The 17,766-nt window shown below is 50.3% G+C and overlaps 6 protein-coding genes across 6 annotated transcripts in view; 4 read left to right on the plus strand and 2 right to left on the minus strand.

Moving 5' to 3' along the window:
- Positions 1 to 25, minus strand: part of BO85DRAFT_478926 (uncharacterized protein) — a 1,482-nt gene extending 1,457 nt beyond the window's left edge. The window contains exon 1 of the mRNA XM_025662921.1: positions 1 to 25. This exon is cut by the window's left edge and continues 1,457 nt beyond it. The gene's annotated coding sequence lies outside the window, so the exon portion shown is untranslated.
- Positions 26 to 1,249: 1,224 nt separating this feature from the next.
- On the minus strand, positions 1,250 to 4,391 carry sip5 (Sip5p). Its single transcript, XM_025665468.1, has 2 exons — positions 3,747 to 4,391; positions 1,250 to 3,678 (listed from the first exon to the last, which is right to left on the minus strand). Exons 1-2 carry the CDS (start codon positions 4,107 to 4,109, stop codon positions 1,630 to 1,632), a joined length of 2,412 nt encoding a protein of 803 aa, XP_025514507.1. The 5' UTR covers positions 4,110 to 4,391; the 3' UTR covers positions 1,250 to 1,629.
- A 930-nt stretch (positions 4,392 to 5,321) lies between these two features.
- BO85DRAFT_54075 (uncharacterized protein) lies at positions 5,322 to 7,296 on the plus strand. The gene has a single exon (XM_025665471.1). The coding sequence runs from the start codon at positions 5,491 to 5,493 to the stop codon at positions 7,114 to 7,116; it is 1,626 nt and encodes a 541-aa protein (XP_025514508.1). The 5' UTR covers positions 5,322 to 5,490; the 3' UTR covers positions 7,117 to 7,296.
- Positions 7,297 to 7,391: 95 nt separating this feature from the next.
- On the plus strand, positions 7,392 to 8,262 carry BO85DRAFT_54071 (uncharacterized protein). The gene is made up of 4 exons (XM_025665470.1): positions 7,392 to 7,601; positions 7,686 to 7,946; positions 8,020 to 8,126; positions 8,185 to 8,262. The coding sequence occupies exons 1-4, from the start codon at positions 7,520 to 7,522 to the stop codon at positions 8,236 to 8,238; spliced, it is 504 nt and encodes a 167-aa protein (XP_025514509.1). The 5' UTR covers positions 7,392 to 7,519; the 3' UTR covers positions 8,239 to 8,262.
- Positions 8,263 to 9,971: 1,709 nt separating this feature from the next.
- On the plus strand, positions 9,972 to 12,506 carry BO85DRAFT_399999 (MFS transporter). The gene is made up of 4 exons (XM_025657112.1): positions 9,972 to 10,534; positions 10,594 to 10,959; positions 11,037 to 11,093; positions 11,157 to 12,506. The coding sequence occupies exons 1-4, from the start codon at positions 10,462 to 10,464 to the stop codon at positions 12,293 to 12,295; spliced, it is 1,635 nt and encodes a 544-aa protein (XP_025514510.1). The 5' UTR covers positions 9,972 to 10,461; the 3' UTR covers positions 12,296 to 12,506.
- Positions 12,507 to 12,759: 253 nt separating this feature from the next.
- On the plus strand, positions 12,760 to 15,664 carry BO85DRAFT_450614 (uncharacterized protein). The gene has a single exon (XM_025660419.1). It carries the CDS (start codon positions 12,917 to 12,919, stop codon positions 15,194 to 15,196), a length of 2,280 nt encoding a protein of 759 aa, XP_025514511.1. The 5' UTR covers positions 12,760 to 12,916; the 3' UTR covers positions 15,197 to 15,664.
- Positions 15,665 to 17,766: the final 2,102 nt, after the last annotated feature.

A 17,766-nucleotide genomic window follows, 5' to 3' on the forward strand; every position in this document is an offset into this window, starting at 1 on the left:
AAAAAAAAAAAAAAAAAAAAAAAAACTGGAGGGAAAATGAAATGAAAAAACTCGAATCCAACCTAGAACAGGCGCTAAAACAAGACATTCAAGGGAAAAAAGACCAGTAGGAAGTATTTAGTGTCAACTAACTAATCATCAGGGGGGACCGAAAAAGTGGATATGTGAAAAGATAAATCCGGCTTGTCCTCAATCCAGGAACGCGCAACAGGAAATCCGAGCTGAACCATGGATGAGCTCCACCCGTGGATAATGACGATGATGCATCATGAATGAATGAGCGTCATCGAGGGAAAAGTGGGGTGGGGAAACAGCTGAGGGAGAAAAATAAAAAAAAGAAAGAGAGGAGGGATGGATAGATAGATCGCACCTGGGTGGGTGCCTTCTGATCGACTTCAAAACTTTAACAGGGCCCTTGTGAAATGAAAGGTCAATCGCCAAGCGAGCTGAACTACTGAAGGTTGAGCATGATTCGGGATGAATACTAGTGGTCGATAGCGTCCGTTCGGCATCCTGTTGTTGCCTTTTTCGTGAACTTCCCGAACATCGTCTCTCGTTTTAGCCCCATGAAAGATGCAGATATGCATCTCGGAGTGACTTTGGCCTGCTGTCATGCCGGGGATAGGCCGTGCAAGGCGACTTTGCAGCAGCAGACTCAAGAGAAGCCGATGACTGGGACTGAAAAGGCAGCCGGCAAAGCCGCGAGGGAAGATCGGCGATGACGAGAGAAGTGGAGGATGCGCTGGAGGGCCGATGGATATAACTGGACCCTGTTGAGGCGCTAATCCATTGGACAGGCCAGGATTTCAAGAAACATGTCGTCCTTTGCCCAGCAGCAGCAGCAGCAGCAGCAGCAGTGGTCGTGATCATGGGAAAAGTTCATGCACTTCCATGTTGACAATGCTTGGTATGTTCCCCATTTCCCTGGGATAACAACAGAATGATTGGAATAGATTGAAATGCAAGAATGAAAGGATGCTGGTCGGCTCATTTCCTGCCAGGGTCAGTGGAGCCCGTCGCGTGGCTGAAACGAGATCGCACTTCCGATCCCGCCGATGATCCCCTCCGTCAGGGTCACTGGCTATTAGTAGATAGATGAATAGATATCTATCGCCTACAGAAAGAAGAATAAAAAGGGACCAGGAAGTATAGGATAGCCAACAAAAGAGGGACAGATTCGGTCAAATCATCCCCGCAGTATTTCCAACACTGAGTTAAATCGATCTATCCCATTCCAGCTACCAATCACCATCGCAATCTGGTGCCCCGAAAAACAACATGCTCAAGCAGCGATTGATTGATAGATTGAATGACATCCACATCCGCCTGTTCAACTCCCGCACGCTCGCATACATAGGAAAGAAAAAGGCGCATCATCTCACTAACTCACGCGCATGAATCCTCAACATAGAGAATAAAATGAAAAAAACCCAGAGAATGGTGGCTCAGACGAAATCTATGCAACTGTATGTATATAAGGAAAGATACCATATGCGTCCCAGGGTCATCACAAACCAAGGAGAAGAAGGAAAGAAAGGGTGGGGGGAGAAGGAACACAAAGGGTTAAAGGAGCGTATCATCATCAGGCCCTCCAACTCGCCTTAGTTTAAAAACGTAGCGTTGGCAGCTTCACGACGTAGTCTCCGTATCATGTGTGGCACTCGTAATCTCGACGGATTGAGTCTCCAGCTCTTTCGGTATCAGCCTGTCGCGCTGCTCCTCCATGGGTACCTTAGCCTCGGTGGTGGTTGTGGGTTCAGCAACGGATGCCTCTGCCACCGGCTGCGAGGCTGATCCCTCCACATTCGGCTTGGACGGGGTCTCTTCAACATGCTCGGGTGCCTCATCGCCCTTCTCTTCATCCCCAATCACGGCTGCCAAGCTGCGAAAGTTGTAAAGGGGCTCTGCAAAGGAGCCTGCTCCCTCAGCCGAGCCCGCATGGTCTTCCGACATCGATTCGACCAGCGAGGAGAACGATGACGATGCGCTGGAAACATGCCGAAGATGCGAAGGCCTCGTGACATCTTTGAAAGACGACTGGACAACTGATGGAGGTGACATACTCGGCGCTTGGTCGGCCGCGCTTGCCGATGTTGCCGCGGGCTGCACTTCCTCGGCCGCAGCACTGGCTTCAGCGGCAGAGCCACCAGCTGGTTCAGAGCGGTCTACCTCCTTACCCTTGCCGGCTGATACAAGCTCCTCAGCCGCAATGGAAGAGGAACTGCTGGTAACCCTACCCAGCCGCGCATCCGGAGGCACATCCAAGGCGGAGCTGCTCGCATTGTGACTGGTGAGTCCGGTTTTGCGCGCAACCTTTTCTGCCTTCTTGGCTTCCTTCTCCTTTCTTTTGGCCTCTTTCTTGGCCTCTTTCTCCTCTCTCTTGCGCCGTTCTTCCTCGCTCGCTAGACTTAGTCGGATCGCCTCCATCATCATCATCTCTTCCAGATCGTCTATGCGATTCCGCCTCGAGCTCTGGCGAGGTGGCGCGATGTTACCGGACCCTTCTTCCGCCGAGTCGGCCTCGTGGCCAGCTCCACGCCTATCCGTGAGGAACGCCAGCGCCTGCAGCGCCGGGGATCCGGTGCGCGCATTGGAATTCTGGGCTTCGGGCGCGCCGTTTCTCCGCATGACACTCCTTCTTCCCAGGCCAATCCGGGAATCATTTCCAGCGCCGTTAGAGTGCATCAAGTAAGCTGCAGTATGAAGGGCAGTTGCTGCTGCCGACCGCCGCGCCGCATGAGCTCGAGCATTGGCAAGCTTCTGAGCCCAGTCGGGACGAATCCTATCGGTAGTGATCACAGTTGGATCGTTTGCAGATAACGAGGTCGCGCGTCGACGACCGGTGGTGGGGGTGTTCCCGGAGGATAGGGAGGATGTGGAAGACAGTGGAGAGGCCACATTGGGGCGCGAGCTCGGATCAGAAGCGTACGCTAGCCCTCTCCGGAACGGCGGGGGCGCATATGTCACCCCAAACTCCGGCTGGACACAGAATGGACACGCCGAGGGTTCCGATACTAGCTGGCAGTCTTGGCTTTCGGCTTGTTCACCACCCTCAGCTGGAGCAGAATCTGGGTTAGAATCCCCATGCTCCGGCGGATGAGGGTCGGGACGTTTAATCTGAACAAAACATTCGGAGCATATTGGCTGGTCGCAACACCTCGTCCGATTGAGATACGGAGGATAGTACAGAAAACAGATAGGACATTCCGCCGCGTCCTTATATAGGTATGCTTCAATGGGTTGTCCGTTCACAAACGGGTCACGAGGCAACTGCATTTCACGTGAAGCCGCATCAGACTGGATTCCATGCTTCGGCGTGGTTAGCGACGCAAGAGTCTTGGCTCGCGCTCTAAACAGTGGTGAGCTCGATGTGCCGGACGCGATAGGAGATGTTGGGGAGGGGAGGGAATGTGCGGGCGTGGAAGACTGGGAAGCATCGGATCCGTATGACTGCGATCTTGACGTTATGGGGACCATCAAATATTGCACTGCGGCTGAGTCCGAAGCCTCCTTTGTGTCTTCCGTGGCCTTGGGTGGGTTCTTATATTCCAGCTCAGGGGGGATCTCGTCGGGAGGGGGAATGGGAAGCCCACGCGCCGCAGCCATAAGCTGGTGCTCTGTCCACGAGTCCGAGAAGTCATTCAGTCCTCTCCAAAACGGCGCAAGTCGTCGTTCGATCTATAGAGAAATAGTCAGCATCGGCTTTGGGTTCTCCAAGGCCAGATTTGGCAGCGCGGCAAGCTTACCATTAGCTGTCGCACCACAGCCTTGTTGAAATCCTCTGGGCCCGTATAGACACCCTGGGTTACCAGATAACCGCCATCCACATGTTCTTCTCTCATACTACGCTCCCGCTCCTTGAGCCGAGCTACCCGCTCTTTCTCTAGCCGGCGAGCCTCTCGTTCCTGCCTTGTTTCTCGTCGATGTTCGAGCGTGGCCAAATCTCGCTCTGAACTTCCGCCAATTCCGAGCAGGGACAGATCGGGCCGGCTACCCCGATTCGACCTGGAACCATCACCATGGTGGCGGTCACCATATGGGCCATGGTGATGACTGCGGCGACTGGACGAAGCAAGCGGCCGGCTCTCTTTTGCCTGAGAATTGCCCATCTCGAACGAGAATGGGGACCGACGTGTAAGCCGACAATAGTAGGGTTGGATGACTGGATAAGGACGGGTTAGAGTCGACGGTGAGATTGGCAAGAGGCGGTCCGGATAAGAAAGCGGAGAAGGGAGCGAGCGAGGTTCCCGTCCGGTAATGAGAGGAGGAAAGGGACTAGCGATGGTCTGAAGAACGAACGCCCCGAAACACAGGAAGAAAGAAAATGAGGATCCAAAAATAATAAGTGAAGGGAAGGAAAAGGTGGAGCACACTTTAGAGGACCCTCAGTTGGTAGGGCGGGGAGGGGGATGGAAAAGAGATGATGCTAAGGAATCCGAGTGGCCATGTGAGCGACTGAGGTCGAAGCTGGAAGCGGCGATGAGATCAGACGTGCGGGCTTTAGTTAGCCGCGGGAAGACTTGGTATGGGGCCGGATCAGGGGGGGGGATATGTGGGTGTGGGTGTGTTGAAGGAGGAGGAGTAATGTAGGGGGAAAGGATCTTCGTAGCAAAGACTACTTTTGGATATTGAGGAAGAGTGACGATTGACAAACCTACTTAAGTAGTTAAGCGATGAAGAGGAAGAAGAAAATAAGTTTCAAAGGGGGAAGAAGAGAAAAGGGAAAAGGGCAGAAGATCAATGGCAGTTTACTGTTCAGTTCCAGTCAGTTTTACGGGGATTACAACAGTTACCAGCTGGTAAAAAGCAGGCCGGGTCGGGTCTGGTGCCGTACGAAAGATTACCTGATCATTCCCTCCGGATCCACTTTTCACCCGCCAAATCATGCCGCGGCTGAGTATCGGCCCGACTGTTACATTGTAATGGAGGCTGAAACCCATTTATTGCTGTTGCAACTTGCATCTCGTTCCAATGGATACATCGAGTCTTACATCAATCATTCTTCCATTTGTTGCTGAGTTCTCCCTGCACAAATTTTTTATCTTTCCTTTTTCCACACACCGTACTTTCTTGTCACCATGGTAGAGTCATGCCATGCCATGCCATGCCAACTCAAATCCATGCGGCGAGGACACAAGAGGCCTGTGGCTGAGAATGGCAGGCCTGCGCCACATCTCCATACCCGGTCTTGGCGGCCCGGAAAATCCCTCGGCCAATAACTGATCCTATCGTTATTTTTTCGGTCTCGAATAACTACTATTCCAATAGGGTCTGCTTGATGCTTCGTTGGAAGCCCATCTGACCAATTTCCAGAAAATCCTCTTTTTTTTTCTTATTCTACTTGGATTTGATTTCTCACCGAGTGTCAAAGACAGTCGTTAGGCTGAATGCGCTTGTGACTGACCTACGCGCATTTTTTTCCTCCGATCTCTTCGCCGTCACCTGCACTGCTACCGTACTCAGGTATCTATCTATCGATCGATTGGGCAAATGACGACCACACCGTCCGATACGAAGCGCCTGCATATCACTCCATTCACCCCCGATCTTCTACCGGCCGTGCTCCCTGCATCGATCAAAGCCCTAGCTACGGAAATCTCCTTCCATTGCATCCCAACCTTCCCCGAAAACAACTACGGCTACGTGACCCTGCCAACCATGGAAGCCGACAAAATCAAAAAGAAGCTGAACGGTTCCATTCTCAAGGGCAAGAAGTTCAAGGTCGATACCGCTCGCCCAAAGAAGAGGTCAAGAGATGAAGAAGAGGAAGTCGACACTGCTCCCCAGAAGTCATCAGCCGATAAAAAGTCTTCGAAGAAATCCAAGAAGCTGAAAGCGGGCGAGGAAATTCTGGATGGCTATGAGCTCCCGAAGGATCGCCAAGTAAAGAGGGGCTGGACCGAGTCGGCAGATTCGAAGCAGGAAAGGCGCAAGGAAGAGAAGAAGAAGAAGAAAAGTAAGGACGAAAAGTCCGCAAAGTCGCAGGCCAAGTCCAAGTACACCGAAAAGGCCGAATGTCTGTTCCGAACAAAGCTACCACCCAATAAGGCCTCCGCCGACGAGGCTACAGAGACAAAGTCCAAAAAGAAGAGCAAGAAATCTGCGCAGGAAACGGTGGTTCATGAGTTCTCCAAAACCGTTACACATCCGAGTTTCCTACGTTCTGGGGAGGAGCAATCAGCCCCAACAGTTGGATTCGAGGAGGGTAAGGGCTGGGTAGATGAAGCAGGGAATGTGAAAGAGACGGCCAGCGATCGGATAAGAAGCGATAAGTATAGACCGGGACAGGTAGCCGGAGCCAAGGAGAAGCGAAAGGCGGCAAAGGTTGTGAGGGATGAGTCTTCCCCTCCCAAGAAGGCCACAGGTCAAAAGAAAAAGGCCGTCGAGGAAGTAAAGTCCGATGAGGAATCAGAAGACTGGACCTCGTCTAGTGGGGAGAGTTCCTCTGAGGAAGATTCTACAGACTCCGAAAGCGATCAGGATTCAACTGCTTCAACGGGTGAGTCGATCGATTCATCCAGCAGCGATGATGATACATCAGTTCGGTCAAATAAGCGCGAGCAAGAGAAAGTGGCTTCCGAATCAAAGCCCGCCGTGGATCAAAGTGCATCATCAAACGTGAATGATAACCCACCGCCCTCTCAAACTGTCCACCCACTGGAGGCACTTTTTAAGAGACCCCCGCCGGGTGCACCTGAAGCGAAGCCTGAAACAGAGGGGGATGCGCCGTTCAGTTTCTTTGCGCAAGACGATTTAGAATCGGAAGATGAAGCAGAAGTCAAGCCGGCCGAACCGCAGACGCCTTTCACCAAGAGGGATCTGCAAGACCGAGGATTGAGAAGCGCTGCTCCGACCCCCGACACGGCTTTGATGGGTCGGGGAATTAACTGGAAGACTGCGGGACGGCCTGATCCTATGGATATAGATGATGAGACGCACCTGAATACTCCAGTACCCAAATCCGCGCCTGGGCCGAAGGAAGACTCAGACTTTACCAAATGGTTCTGGGAAAATCGGGGAGATAACAATCGCGCTTGGAAGAGGAGACGACGTGAGGCTGCTAAGGAGCAAAGGCAGAGGGAGAACCGCAGCAAGGGGATGAAAGGAAAATCTTAGAAGACGATGCTTACCGCATGAATCTTGCAAATAGCTTTGACATTAGATATTGCATAATTGGCATGCTTGCCCAGGCAAGCGTCACTTTCAACTTCGTCTCACAACCTGTAATTCTGGATTCGAGCGTAGGCTGCACGCTAGGGGAGCAAGTTACAGGAATGGTCGTGGACTATCCGTACAATCGATGGTATGGTTTATTGTTAGCTTTTGATACTCTGGTGTCTTCAATTGAGGACTTGTAGATCACGTGGTACCAAGAATTCGGGGATGGATCGGAGGTCTGGCCTTTCCGCCTTCAGGCGCCAATAAACCATCATCTCCGCGGCAGCAATGAAGACCGACACGTCAACTCTTGATCCAAGGGGATAAGATAACCACCCCTCTCACAGCGAATTCGCCAGCCATGGTACTACGGCATAGCGCCTCTAGGGTGCTGTTTCTTTTCTCTGCTTTTCTACTCTGGACTTCTTTTGCGGTGGCTTCCTGTAAGTCACCCCCCGATCGTCTGGTGTTCGATGCTGGCTCCGCTTTTACTGTCAGGAAAAGAGAGGCTAATAGTCAGAACGCAGCCCCCGCGTCATTCTGCAAGTGCACCTGCTTTTCCAATAGTACGATTATCCCTCTCGATCCCGACTCTTCCGAATCGACATCGGCCTTGAACGGTGTCTCCCATTTCCTTCGTCGCAGCGATGATACCGCTATTTTGGATACAAGAGCGAAGAATTATCGCTCTTTGAACTGCAACGATTGTAACCGGAAGTTCTGCTTGGACTATGACTTGCCCACCTGTCATGGTGCTAAGGAAGATGATGTCTTTACCACCTGTTTCCGTATGATTTCCCCTCCTCCCCCCAAGTCACTCGCCAGTGTTCGTGCTCTGCTAACATGTCGTCTGTACTTCAGAGAGAGACTCCCGGAAAGACCAAGCCATTGTATTCATGTTTATCATTGCTACTGGCAGTCTGCTTGCCTGGGCGACACTTAAGCCTTGGGTAGAGAAGTGGCTCGAGGTATCTTATTCATCAGGTCCACGGCTTTCTTTTACGGAAGCGCTGACTCGTTCTAAAGGCTGCGAGAGAGCGGCGGTTATATATCCCAGTGTCCGAAAATGCTGGTCGTTAGGGACACATGTCATATCCAGATTATACACAATCATAGTCCGGTACCTTTTTACCGGGAGACCCAGTCCAGTCGCTCGAGGCCATCGAAGCCGGCCATCTGCGGCACCAGGGGTAAAATGATTCGACGTCTCGAACGATCATCAGGGTCGGAGCACGACTCACGCTCGACATGTGGTTTGACACGTGCTACCGAATGCATGTCTTGGCATAACAACACATGAGCATAACAGCTCACAATTGTCGTCTCAGAAAGATCATCTTTCCCTTTTATGGTGGGCATACCATGGCAAATTGTACAGATCGGCCGGTGCCCTCCCACTTCCAAGCAATATTTCACAACTTGTTACCCGAAGAGTTGCTACTTAGTTGTCTGATTGTAAATACAACCTTCTTGTAAATTCAGGGCAGTTTCAGTGTTACTTTCATATCCCATATACGAACAAGAGCTACTCCCGTCGACATATCTGTAAAGATAGGACTGATATTCGAGATCGATCTATGCCTTTCACTTACCATAGTATCCATTATTCTCAATCATTCGAAACACTTTATGGCTAGGATATGTTGCAGGGATGTAAGACAAGTAGTATGTCCATCCTGTCTTTCAATAGTTAACCTCTGGTGACAACATCTGGCATGAAATCCAGACAAAGTGGCAAGGTTCACGGTCTAGACCATGCAATCGACGACACAATTGCATAAGTAGTGTTATGCCAATCTACTCCACACAAGATCATGTACTGTGGCTGGCCTGTCCGGGGTCTTCAGATGAAGCTTTGTCTTGTTCCAGGCAACATGACCGGATTCAGTCATGAGTGGGTAGCAGCTTCCGGATAGCGGAAGTTGATCGTAAAGTCTGACACAAGCCAGATGGTTAACCTAGCTGTACATGGCACCTGCAGTGTCTGAACTCTGAAGTACTAGTAGTTTATCAATTCATCGAGTTCGAGGGGGAAGATGGGGTGTGATTGGTGTACGTATTTGCTGCTTGTCGGGGGTTGCGGGGCGCCCCGGGTTGAAGTGGCCCAACAGTGGATACGAAATCGGTTAGTGGGAATTTTTAGTCGCACTCACTAGTTAGTTAACTGAACTAACTCTTTACTATAACTATCTAGAGACTACGGACGTAGTAACTACAAGAGAGATTCATATCCCTGCGGATTGCGGGGAGATTTTTACAATAATCATAAATTTCTGCAAACATACCATTTGTGTGATTGACCGGCATGCTCGCCACCTGCAAGCTTTCCTGCCCTCGGAAGCCGGAAACCAGTCCCTACAAAGGAATGTAGCACCATCCATCCCCCCAATATACTTCTACTGGTAATAAATAGAATATGACAGCCGTCTATGGATACTGGCATGTATGTATGTGGACATCCAAGGAAATTCCGGTTGCAGCTCCGGCCCCTGGGGCTCGACTGAACCTAAATTGTGCCGGTGATACAACAGATTCTGTGCACTATGCGCCCTTATAGAAAAGCCAATGTTCCCTGGCGGGAAAAGAGCACCGCTTATTGGAAAGCTGAAAATTTTCACAACAGGGGAAAGTTTGGTTGGCAAATCAAGAAAGTCGGATAAGAAGGGGGGTTCCATACAATTCGACCACGATTGACCCTGGAACCGCATCACTTGGACGAACCCGCGTCCTGTCAGGTGGCGCCCGCTACTCTTAGCAGGCCACTACTAAGAAAGACTTGTTGTACCTTACTTCATACACCCACACATTCAAATCCCCTCTCTTGTCTTTTCTGCAAGAAAATGACTACCCTTTGGTTCCGAGAACCAGTCAACCTGCCTTTTCACTGTCTCCACTTCTCCACCGTCGCCTTTTTTATTGCCGTTCCCTTTCTTTCTTCTTTCCAGCTTCCCGCTCTCTCTTTCGCTCTTTAATCCGCTGCTCTTTCTTCAAGCTGAGACACTTGGCCACCGATCTCTTCAGAATCCTCCAGTCTCTGCTTCCCTTCCTGCTACTGCGTCACCTTTTTTTTTTGACCCAGAGCGAAAGCATTCAGTTGGTTTCGTCGGATCGAGAACGAACGAACTCATTACCAGTCTATCGACAGTTGGGTGGTGTTCTTTGCGTTCGGCACTTCCCAACAATTCTCGATCTGCACTCTCAAATCTGAGGCAAACCAGCACATTCCAAGAGGAGGATCAGTAGCAAGGATTTTATTGTTTTGCGGAGGGCTTGCCGTAAGAAACTTGGTTTTTTGTACAGAAGATGGTATTAACACTGCAGCAAAGACCAACCGCCTCGGACCATAAGTTTCCCACCGTTCAGCTCTTCCTTCTATGTATGCAGACCCCTTGTCTTTTTGCTGTCTTTGCTATGCTAACGTCTGGTCCTGGGTAGCAATATGCCGCGTCGCAGAGCCAATTGCCTTGACTTCCATTTTCCCATACTCATGGGTAATGGTCAGGGACTTCCATGTGGCTGATGCCAGCAGCGCCTCTTTCTATGCCGGTATTCTTGTCTCTGCATTCTCCCTTTGTGAAGCCCTCACCGGTATGTTTTGGGGCGGTCTTTCAGACCGTGTCGGCCGCAAACCTGTTCTCATCTCCGGCTGCTTTGGCACGATGCTATCCCTCCTCATCGTGGGTTTCTCCTCTAATTTCTGGGTGGCCCTCTTCGGACGGGCCCTTGGTGGAATTTTAAACGGGAACATCGGTGTGATCCAGACCATGGTCGGTGAATTGGTCAAGAATCCAGAGCATGAACGTAAGAAGATCCTCGTATTCCCTGGTCGTGGCGGTAAACTGTTAGTTGGAGCTGCTGCTGACTGTGCGCACCTATAGCCCGCGCTTACGCTGTGATGCCTTTCGTGTGGTCTATCGGTACGATTATCGGGCCAGGTAAGTGTGCTGGAAAATTTCAAGGTACAAATGGACACAGATGTTAATGGGTTCATCCAATAGCGATTGGAGGTTTGCTGGCAAAGCCTGCTGAAAGTTTCCCCTCCCTGTTCTCTATGAATGGCCTATTTGGCAAATTCCCTTACCTTCTGCCTAATCTCGTCTGCTCCGGATTACTTCTCTGCAGCATCATCTCCAGCTGGATCTTGCTCGAGGAGACGCATCCCGATATGCAACCGTGCAGTAGGCCAGATGACCTGGATCATCCTTCCGTGGAGCGTCCTCTACTTGCAACTGCAGGAGCTACCGCCAACGCAGGCGCAGATTTACGTGCAGAGTCCTACGGTACTTTCAACCAAGTCCATCTCCATGAAGATGAAGATTGGACAGTGTACGTCGATGGTTCGAAGCCCGAATCCACTCCGCAGAAGCCGACTATTTTCACATGGCGAGTGACCATGCTCATCATCGCCTTGGCAATCTTCACTTACCACTCGATGACGTATGACCACCTGTTGCCCATTTTCTTGCAAGACAAGAATGCCAGCAGCATCGCCATGTCGTCGAATTCGGCGTTCCGTTTTCCGGGCGGGGTCGGCCTCTCAACTCGAACCGTTGGGCTGATCATGTCAAGTGATGGCATAATTGCACTTGTCATCCAGAGCCTTATCTTCCCTTTCCTGGCTCAGCGCCTGGGTGTCTGGCGGCTCTTTGTTGTCGTCACCATTCTTCATCCGCTAGCCTATTTTATCGTACCCTTCCTTATCTTCGTTCCCAGCCAACATGTGATCTTCGGCATCTACACCTGCTTGGTTGTCCGCAACATCCTCTCCATCATCGATTACCCCGTCCTTCTTATTCTCATCAAACAGGCCAGTCCCTCCGATTCCGTTCTCGGCAAGATCAATGGCCTCGCGGCCTCGGCTGGCGCCTTCTCACGCACGATGGCTCCACCGATTGCAGGCTTCTTGTACAGTACGGGTTCCAAGATCGATTTCACGGCCCTGGCCTGGTGGGGAAGCACTTTTGTCGCAGCCATTGGCGCTGTGCAGCTCTTCTTCATTGAACAAAAGAAACATGCCTCTATCACGGTTCAGCCAGCTGCGCATTGCCACTATGCGTCTCATGCCACGCCAGTCAAAGATGAGACTGTCCATATCATTGTGACAGACGTTGATGGCGATGGGACTGGCCATGTATAGGAGGACTATTGTTTGAAGGCAACGGTAGGACTCATTCATGAGACTTATTCGCGTGCGAGCTATGCGTTCTATCTTGCATACTATGAGACCATGATATCGTTGTTATCGAAAATGTTCATGATTCGCTGTGCTGCATTCTAGCGCTCAAAAGGTGTCCCGGAGTCTATCACTGTATATAGAACGAAATAATAACAAATCATATACTGCATATAAACTTGATCAAACGTACACATCCGTTTAGCATTTGCGTCCGTCTGGGGTCCTGTACTCGACTGTCGATGATGCAAACAAAGGCGGTAGGACGAGTTTTGGCTGCCCCCATCGCAGGGCGGTGAGAAATCCAGGGTTTTTGGCCGATTACCACCACCTCACTAACGCAACGCTAGTCCCTATTAGGGTTAGTTTTGTTTACCGCGACATCCTGGCAACGGGCCGAAAATAATCATCATCATAATAAACGCCGCCTCGAACCTCATCACAAACTCCGCATTGTTGTCCCTCCCCACGAACTCTGGGACTGCTCCATACCCTTTCCCATCGATTGGTGTTGGGACGCTAGTCCACACTATCGAGATCTCCAATCTCGTCTCCCTCAAGAGAGATACTTTACCCACCGTCACCATGTCTACCCCGTTATCCTCCTTGACACCCTCGCGCCAGAACTCTCGAGCCTTCTCGCCGAGCTATGGCAAACCTGCTTTTGCTGTAGAGGAGGACGATATGGATGCGCCTGAGGATCCCATATCGAGCCCCTTCAAAGTGTCTACAGAAGTCCAAGAAGAAGATCCCATCCCTGAGCACGATGTCTACGAATCGCACGACGATCAGGTTTTGGACAACGATGATATTGAATCAGTGATGCCAGCACCTAGCTCGCCGTTCCAGTTCAATGCAAGAGAAGAGACTGTGGACTTCCAGAGACTGCGGGCCCTCAATCGGCGCATGTCTTCAGGGGGCATCGGTGACCACTCCATGACGCCTAGAAAGCGCTCCTACGAGCAAGTCCCTGACGGTACAGATGGTGATGAGACCCCAAATGATAGATACAAGAAGGGTACTGGTCCGAGAAGCTCTCCAGATATCAATGTCTACGCTGATGAGGACGTTGACTTCGTTGCTGATCACGACCTGGAAGAAGGTGCTGGCCAGGAAGTTGTGAATAGCATGGTGGAGGAAAATAACAACGAAGGCATGAGCACTGTCCTCCATGAGAATGATAAGGACAGCTCCCAAGAAATGGATGAGAACCTTGACTTGCAGGAAGCAGACGACGCTATGACGGATGACTTTAACGAATCTATGGATGAGACACGCCTCAGCACATTCTCCGCTATTCCAGATATGACCACTTTCGCACGACTTCGAACTGATTCGCCTTACAAGACATCACGACCTCATCTAGGCGACGCGGAATTGGCCAGTCCTTCCCCCGCAAGGAGGTCACCTCGACGAAGCATTCTCAACAATATGGGAACCCCTCTTGCATCCCCTGCACCACGAAAGCGAGAATCAAGAAGCATACATGATACGACTAACCTGCTTGATCTGACCGATCAGCCAAGCATTTACCCCCGTCAGCGTTATAGTGTACAGAATGAGCGCTACTCTCCTTCCCGCCGATCTCCCTTGAGGACCGCCAGAGACTCCGTAAGATCACCTGCAAAGGCTTCCCTTTTGGACTTTGACATCCCTTCTGTGCCTACTCCTCGGTCAATTCCAACGGTCACTCCCCGGGAGCTTGAGACTCTGAAATCCGGCTTCCTCTCCGAGATCTCTTCCCTCAAGGCCACTCTCAGCGGGAAGGAAGCGGAGGTTGCCAGTCTCAAGCAGGCAGTTGCAGACGCAGAACGCCGCGTAGGGGAGGCTCTAGAAGAAGTTCGTAACGAAGTTGCGCGCAAGGAATCTCTGGAATTTGAGCAAGCTGAGTGGCAGCGGAGGGGCCAAGAAATGGAAGATATCCTTAGAGAAGTGAGAGCTGAAATTGTCGAGGGTGAGCAAGAGAAAGAACGATTGGCGAGGAAGGTGGATGAGGCAGAGAAGTCTAGGGAGCAGTTGGAGGGCCGAGTGGTCGAACTGGAGAGTCAGTTGGCTTCGGCTCTCCAGTCTGCCTCCTCCGCTGGGAACGCAGCCCCTGAAAATACGTCTCGCACCAAGACGTCCGAAGAGACTGCCAAAGAAGTGCAAGACGCCGTGGAGAAAGTTGCACGTGAGCTTCATACGCTTTACAAGAGCAAGCACGAAACCAAGGTCGCTGCATTGAAAAAGAGTTACGAAGCTCGCTGGGAAAAGCGCGTGCGTGAAGCCGAGAATAAGCTGACTGCTGCCAACGAAGAGAATGAGCGACTGAGAATAGAGCGAGATGCCGCCGTGTCAGAGCCCCCACGAGTCGACCCTAGTCTATTCGCACAGGAGCGGGAGGAGCACGAAGCAGAGAAGCGTGTGATGGAGGCACAGGTCAAGGGATTGCAGCAGGAAATTACGGCACTGAAAGAAGACAACGAGCGCCTGCACGCGGAGCTGAAGCAGGAGCGAGCAGAGAAAGGCGAATTGGTGGCGGCTGTGGACGAATGGTTGGCAATCCAGCAGGACCAGCCCCCAGCACAGAGCGCCCCTCTGCCTTTGAGCACCAGAGAGCTTGAGTCGCCAGAGCCAGTGTTGGCCGCCCCGGAACCTTCCACTGAGAGCTTCCAGAGGAGCGTTAGCCGTGGCAGCACCTCAGGTGGCATTCGTCCTACAAGTACCACCTCGAGCAATGGCGAAAAGAGAATCCCTAGGATCGGAGCAGTGGGCAACAGACATGCTCGAGGCAACAGCGGCAGTAAGTCCGGGATCGCCCTCCCCACACCCGGGCGCAGTGGTATCATGGGATCCATTGAACGAATGGGCCGTGGTGGTGCTTAAAGCTTGCACTCTCATTCTGCTTTGACGATAATGTTTTCTTTCTTTTATTCCCTTGATTTTGATTCCCTCTTTGTGAATTCTGCAACTTCCTCGATATTGACTGGATTATTTGCTTATTGTATATTGGTATGGTTGTTGGCTGGGCACATACTATTCCTGGTTGAGATATCCCCGAGACGGCGTTTTTGGCTGAAGGCCATGGAACCCACGGACTGGTTTGATCAATGAATGACGGATTTATCGATGTAACGTGTTTATGCTTTTATGATAGCCCTTCAAATCTCTATTACAGTACGCTCTTGAGAAGTAATTGTCGACACATGCATTATCCAACGGTGGCCTTGATGTGGATTCTACACCTGGCCGGACTTTAGGACTCTATTCCGTGAGATAGAATCAGCCCTATACATTATTTAAATTTGGCAGAAAACTAAAGAAATAATGTCACGTACTCAATTCCACTTCCAAGACTGTCATCCTTCCAGGATACCTCCAAGACCATTTTCCACATCTACTCCTGAGTCTATTTTAAGTGCCTTTCAGGATACCTTCTAGAATACCCTCCTAATGCCAGCTCCACGGGCACTAACGGCGCTCATACTGGGGCTGAGACCCTAACGTAAGATAGTAAAGAACTACAGCAGTTGAAAATGATAGAATCCGAACAACACTGGTCTCCGACAGGTACTTCGATAAGATATTTCTTGTAAAGTCAGTCACATGATAGGGATAAATCTGTATATGCTAACTCTAGAGAGTTTCTATATAATGATATACAGAGTCCAAATAGCCATGGCGTTAGGGGAGAGAAAAAGGCAGTGTAATGTAAAGCCTTAAAAACCGTTATCTTAAGGCTAGTAATCATTTGCAGTCTTATAACCATTTATCACCCCTTTAAGACAGGAGGCCATGGATACTATTGATAATACCCTGGGGGTGGGCACCACAGAAGGTGTGAGGTTATTGAGTTGTGCGCCGTCTGTGAAGAAGAAGAAGGTAGGCACTGAAGTAACACCTGAATCGGCAGTGAGTTTCCCAAGGTCGTCAGGATCAACTTCGTAGAATATGATGGACGGGTAGTCGTAGCTGAACGAATCGAAGTTAGGGAAGAATCTTGCAAAGACCGGCCCAGTCAACGAAGAACATGACTATGGCTTGCTCTTCAGAGTCGATGACCCTTCTCGGTGAATTCAGCAGACCTAAAATGATGGGAATAATTTATTGATTTCTGAAAGACGGGTAGTCTGACGAAGGGCCAGCCTTCAATTATCTAGTTTATATATATATATGTGTGTGTGTGTGTGTGTGTGTGTTATTATTCAGGGTGATTCTTATAGCATCAGACAACCTTGCACACATACACACACACATCAAGTGTATAGATTTATATATATTTGTGAACTGTCGGACATCCCATGAGCTTACCTATGGAAGCCGGAAGTCGCCCATTAGCGAAGAGCGCTAGATCAACCCTGAAGAAGCATATTTACATGTCATTCAATATGACCACTATTCTATAACAGGTCATGACTTGGCCGAGCGTTCAATAGAATCGGTAAATTCTTCATTTCCCGGCATGCTGAGAATTAATATTATATACAGTGTATGTGTCTTTGGGAAGTTTAGTCCTAAGCATAAGTACTTAGTAGTGGATACGACTGACGATGAACAACAGATGGATGAGCGGGTTTATACTTGATCCCCTCGAAAAAAAAAAAAAAAAAAAAAATCCTTCCCTTTACTACATCTAGTCTTCAATGGCCTTGTCACCTTCGTGTACAGAAAGTCACTAGCAGAAATACAGGTAATATGCACTAAGACTAGGCGGGTATTAGTATTTGGATGTGCTCTTGGCTGCTGCTAGAGTGAGGGGTTCAATTCCGTCCCAATGCCACGTTAAGTTCACTCTATACGCCAGGCGTCGGGAACTGAATATATATATCTCAACTCGCTTATAGTAGGATTAAGGAGTAGTAGCCATCAGCTAATCACTCAACAGTATACGAGAATGCTGCCAATAATCTCACAAGATGTAAAACATCAGTTGCTTGGACGAAAATTTACCGGAGGAATAGTAGTATCTGTTCATCAGCTACAACTTGAATCCTGCTAACATCTGGCGGGGTTACCCCGCGATCTGCACCGCATCCATCAAAAATTGACAGACCAACACAAACTGTCCGCAGTTCATCGACTAGCTTCAATGGCCATCACATTTTTTTTTTCCAAAGTCATGCGGGAGTTTCCGAGCAGTCAATGAGTCAAATCCTGCAACAATCCCCTAAGGGATCAAATATTCACACCCATAGCCGGGGCCAGATCAAGTAGTAGCAGGAGGGGCATGCGACAGCTCTCCTTCTCCATCTGTCAGGCCCACCTCGTGCAGCGCAAGTCTTCTGACACGGACCTCTCTCGGACTCGCCTAAACCTTGTTAGCCACGCACGGTATGACTTCATTTCCGTCGTGGTGATGCCTTTATTCCGCCTGTGAGTTTACCCAGCCTTCTCTCTCCTCTTCTCCCCTCTCCCGTCCATCGGGTTACCGCTGGTGGCTTGCAGCAGACATGAAA

The sequence above is a fragment of the Aspergillus piperis genome (genome assembly GCF_003184755.1).
Source record: "Aspergillus piperis CBS 112811 unplaced genomic scaffold BO85scaffold_12, whole genome shotgun sequence".
Lineage (NCBI taxonomy): Eukaryota > Fungi > Ascomycota > Eurotiomycetes > Eurotiales > Aspergillaceae > Aspergillus > Aspergillus piperis.

Bases quoted from the DNA above. Each gene is read 5' to 3' on its own strand.
- BO85DRAFT_54071 (XM_025665470.1), top strand. From the start codon at position 7,520: ATGGTACTACGGCATAGCGCCTCTAGGGTGCTGTTTCTTTTCTCTGCT. The intron at 7,947-8,019 runs GTATGATTTCCC...TCTGTACTTCAG, and splicing joins TGTCTTTACCACCTGTTTCC to AGAGAGACTCCCGGAAAGAC. The intron at 8,127-8,184 runs GTATCTTATTCA...CTCGTTCTAAAG, and splicing joins GGGTAGAGAAGTGGCTCGAG to GCTGCGAGAGAGCGGCGGTT.
- BO85DRAFT_399999 (XM_025657112.1), top strand. From the start codon at position 10,462: ATGGTATTAACACTGCAGCAAAGACCAACCGCCTCGGACCATAAGTTT. The intron at 10,535-10,593 runs GTATGCAGACCC...GGTCCTGGGTAG, and splicing joins CGTTCAGCTCTTCCTTCTAT to CAATATGCCGCGTCGCAGAG. The intron at 11,094-11,156 runs GTAAGTGTGCTG...TTCATCCAATAG, and splicing joins CGGTACGATTATCGGGCCAG to CGATTGGAGGTTTGCTGGCA.
- BO85DRAFT_450614 (XM_025660419.1), top strand. From the start codon at position 12,917: ATGTCTACCCCGTTATCCTCCTTGACACCCTCGCGCCAGAACTCTCGA.
- BO85DRAFT_54075 (XM_025665471.1), top strand. From the start codon at position 5,491: ATGACGACCACACCGTCCGATACGAAGCGCCTGCATATCACTCCATTC.
- sip5 (XM_025665468.1), bottom strand. From the start codon at position 4,109: ATGGGCAATTCTCAGGCAAAAGAGAGCCGGCCGCTTGCTTCGTCCAGT. The intron at 3,679-3,746 runs GTAAGCTTGCCG...ATTTCTCTATAG, and splicing joins CTGTGGTGCGACAGCTAATG to ATCGAACGACGACTTGCGCC.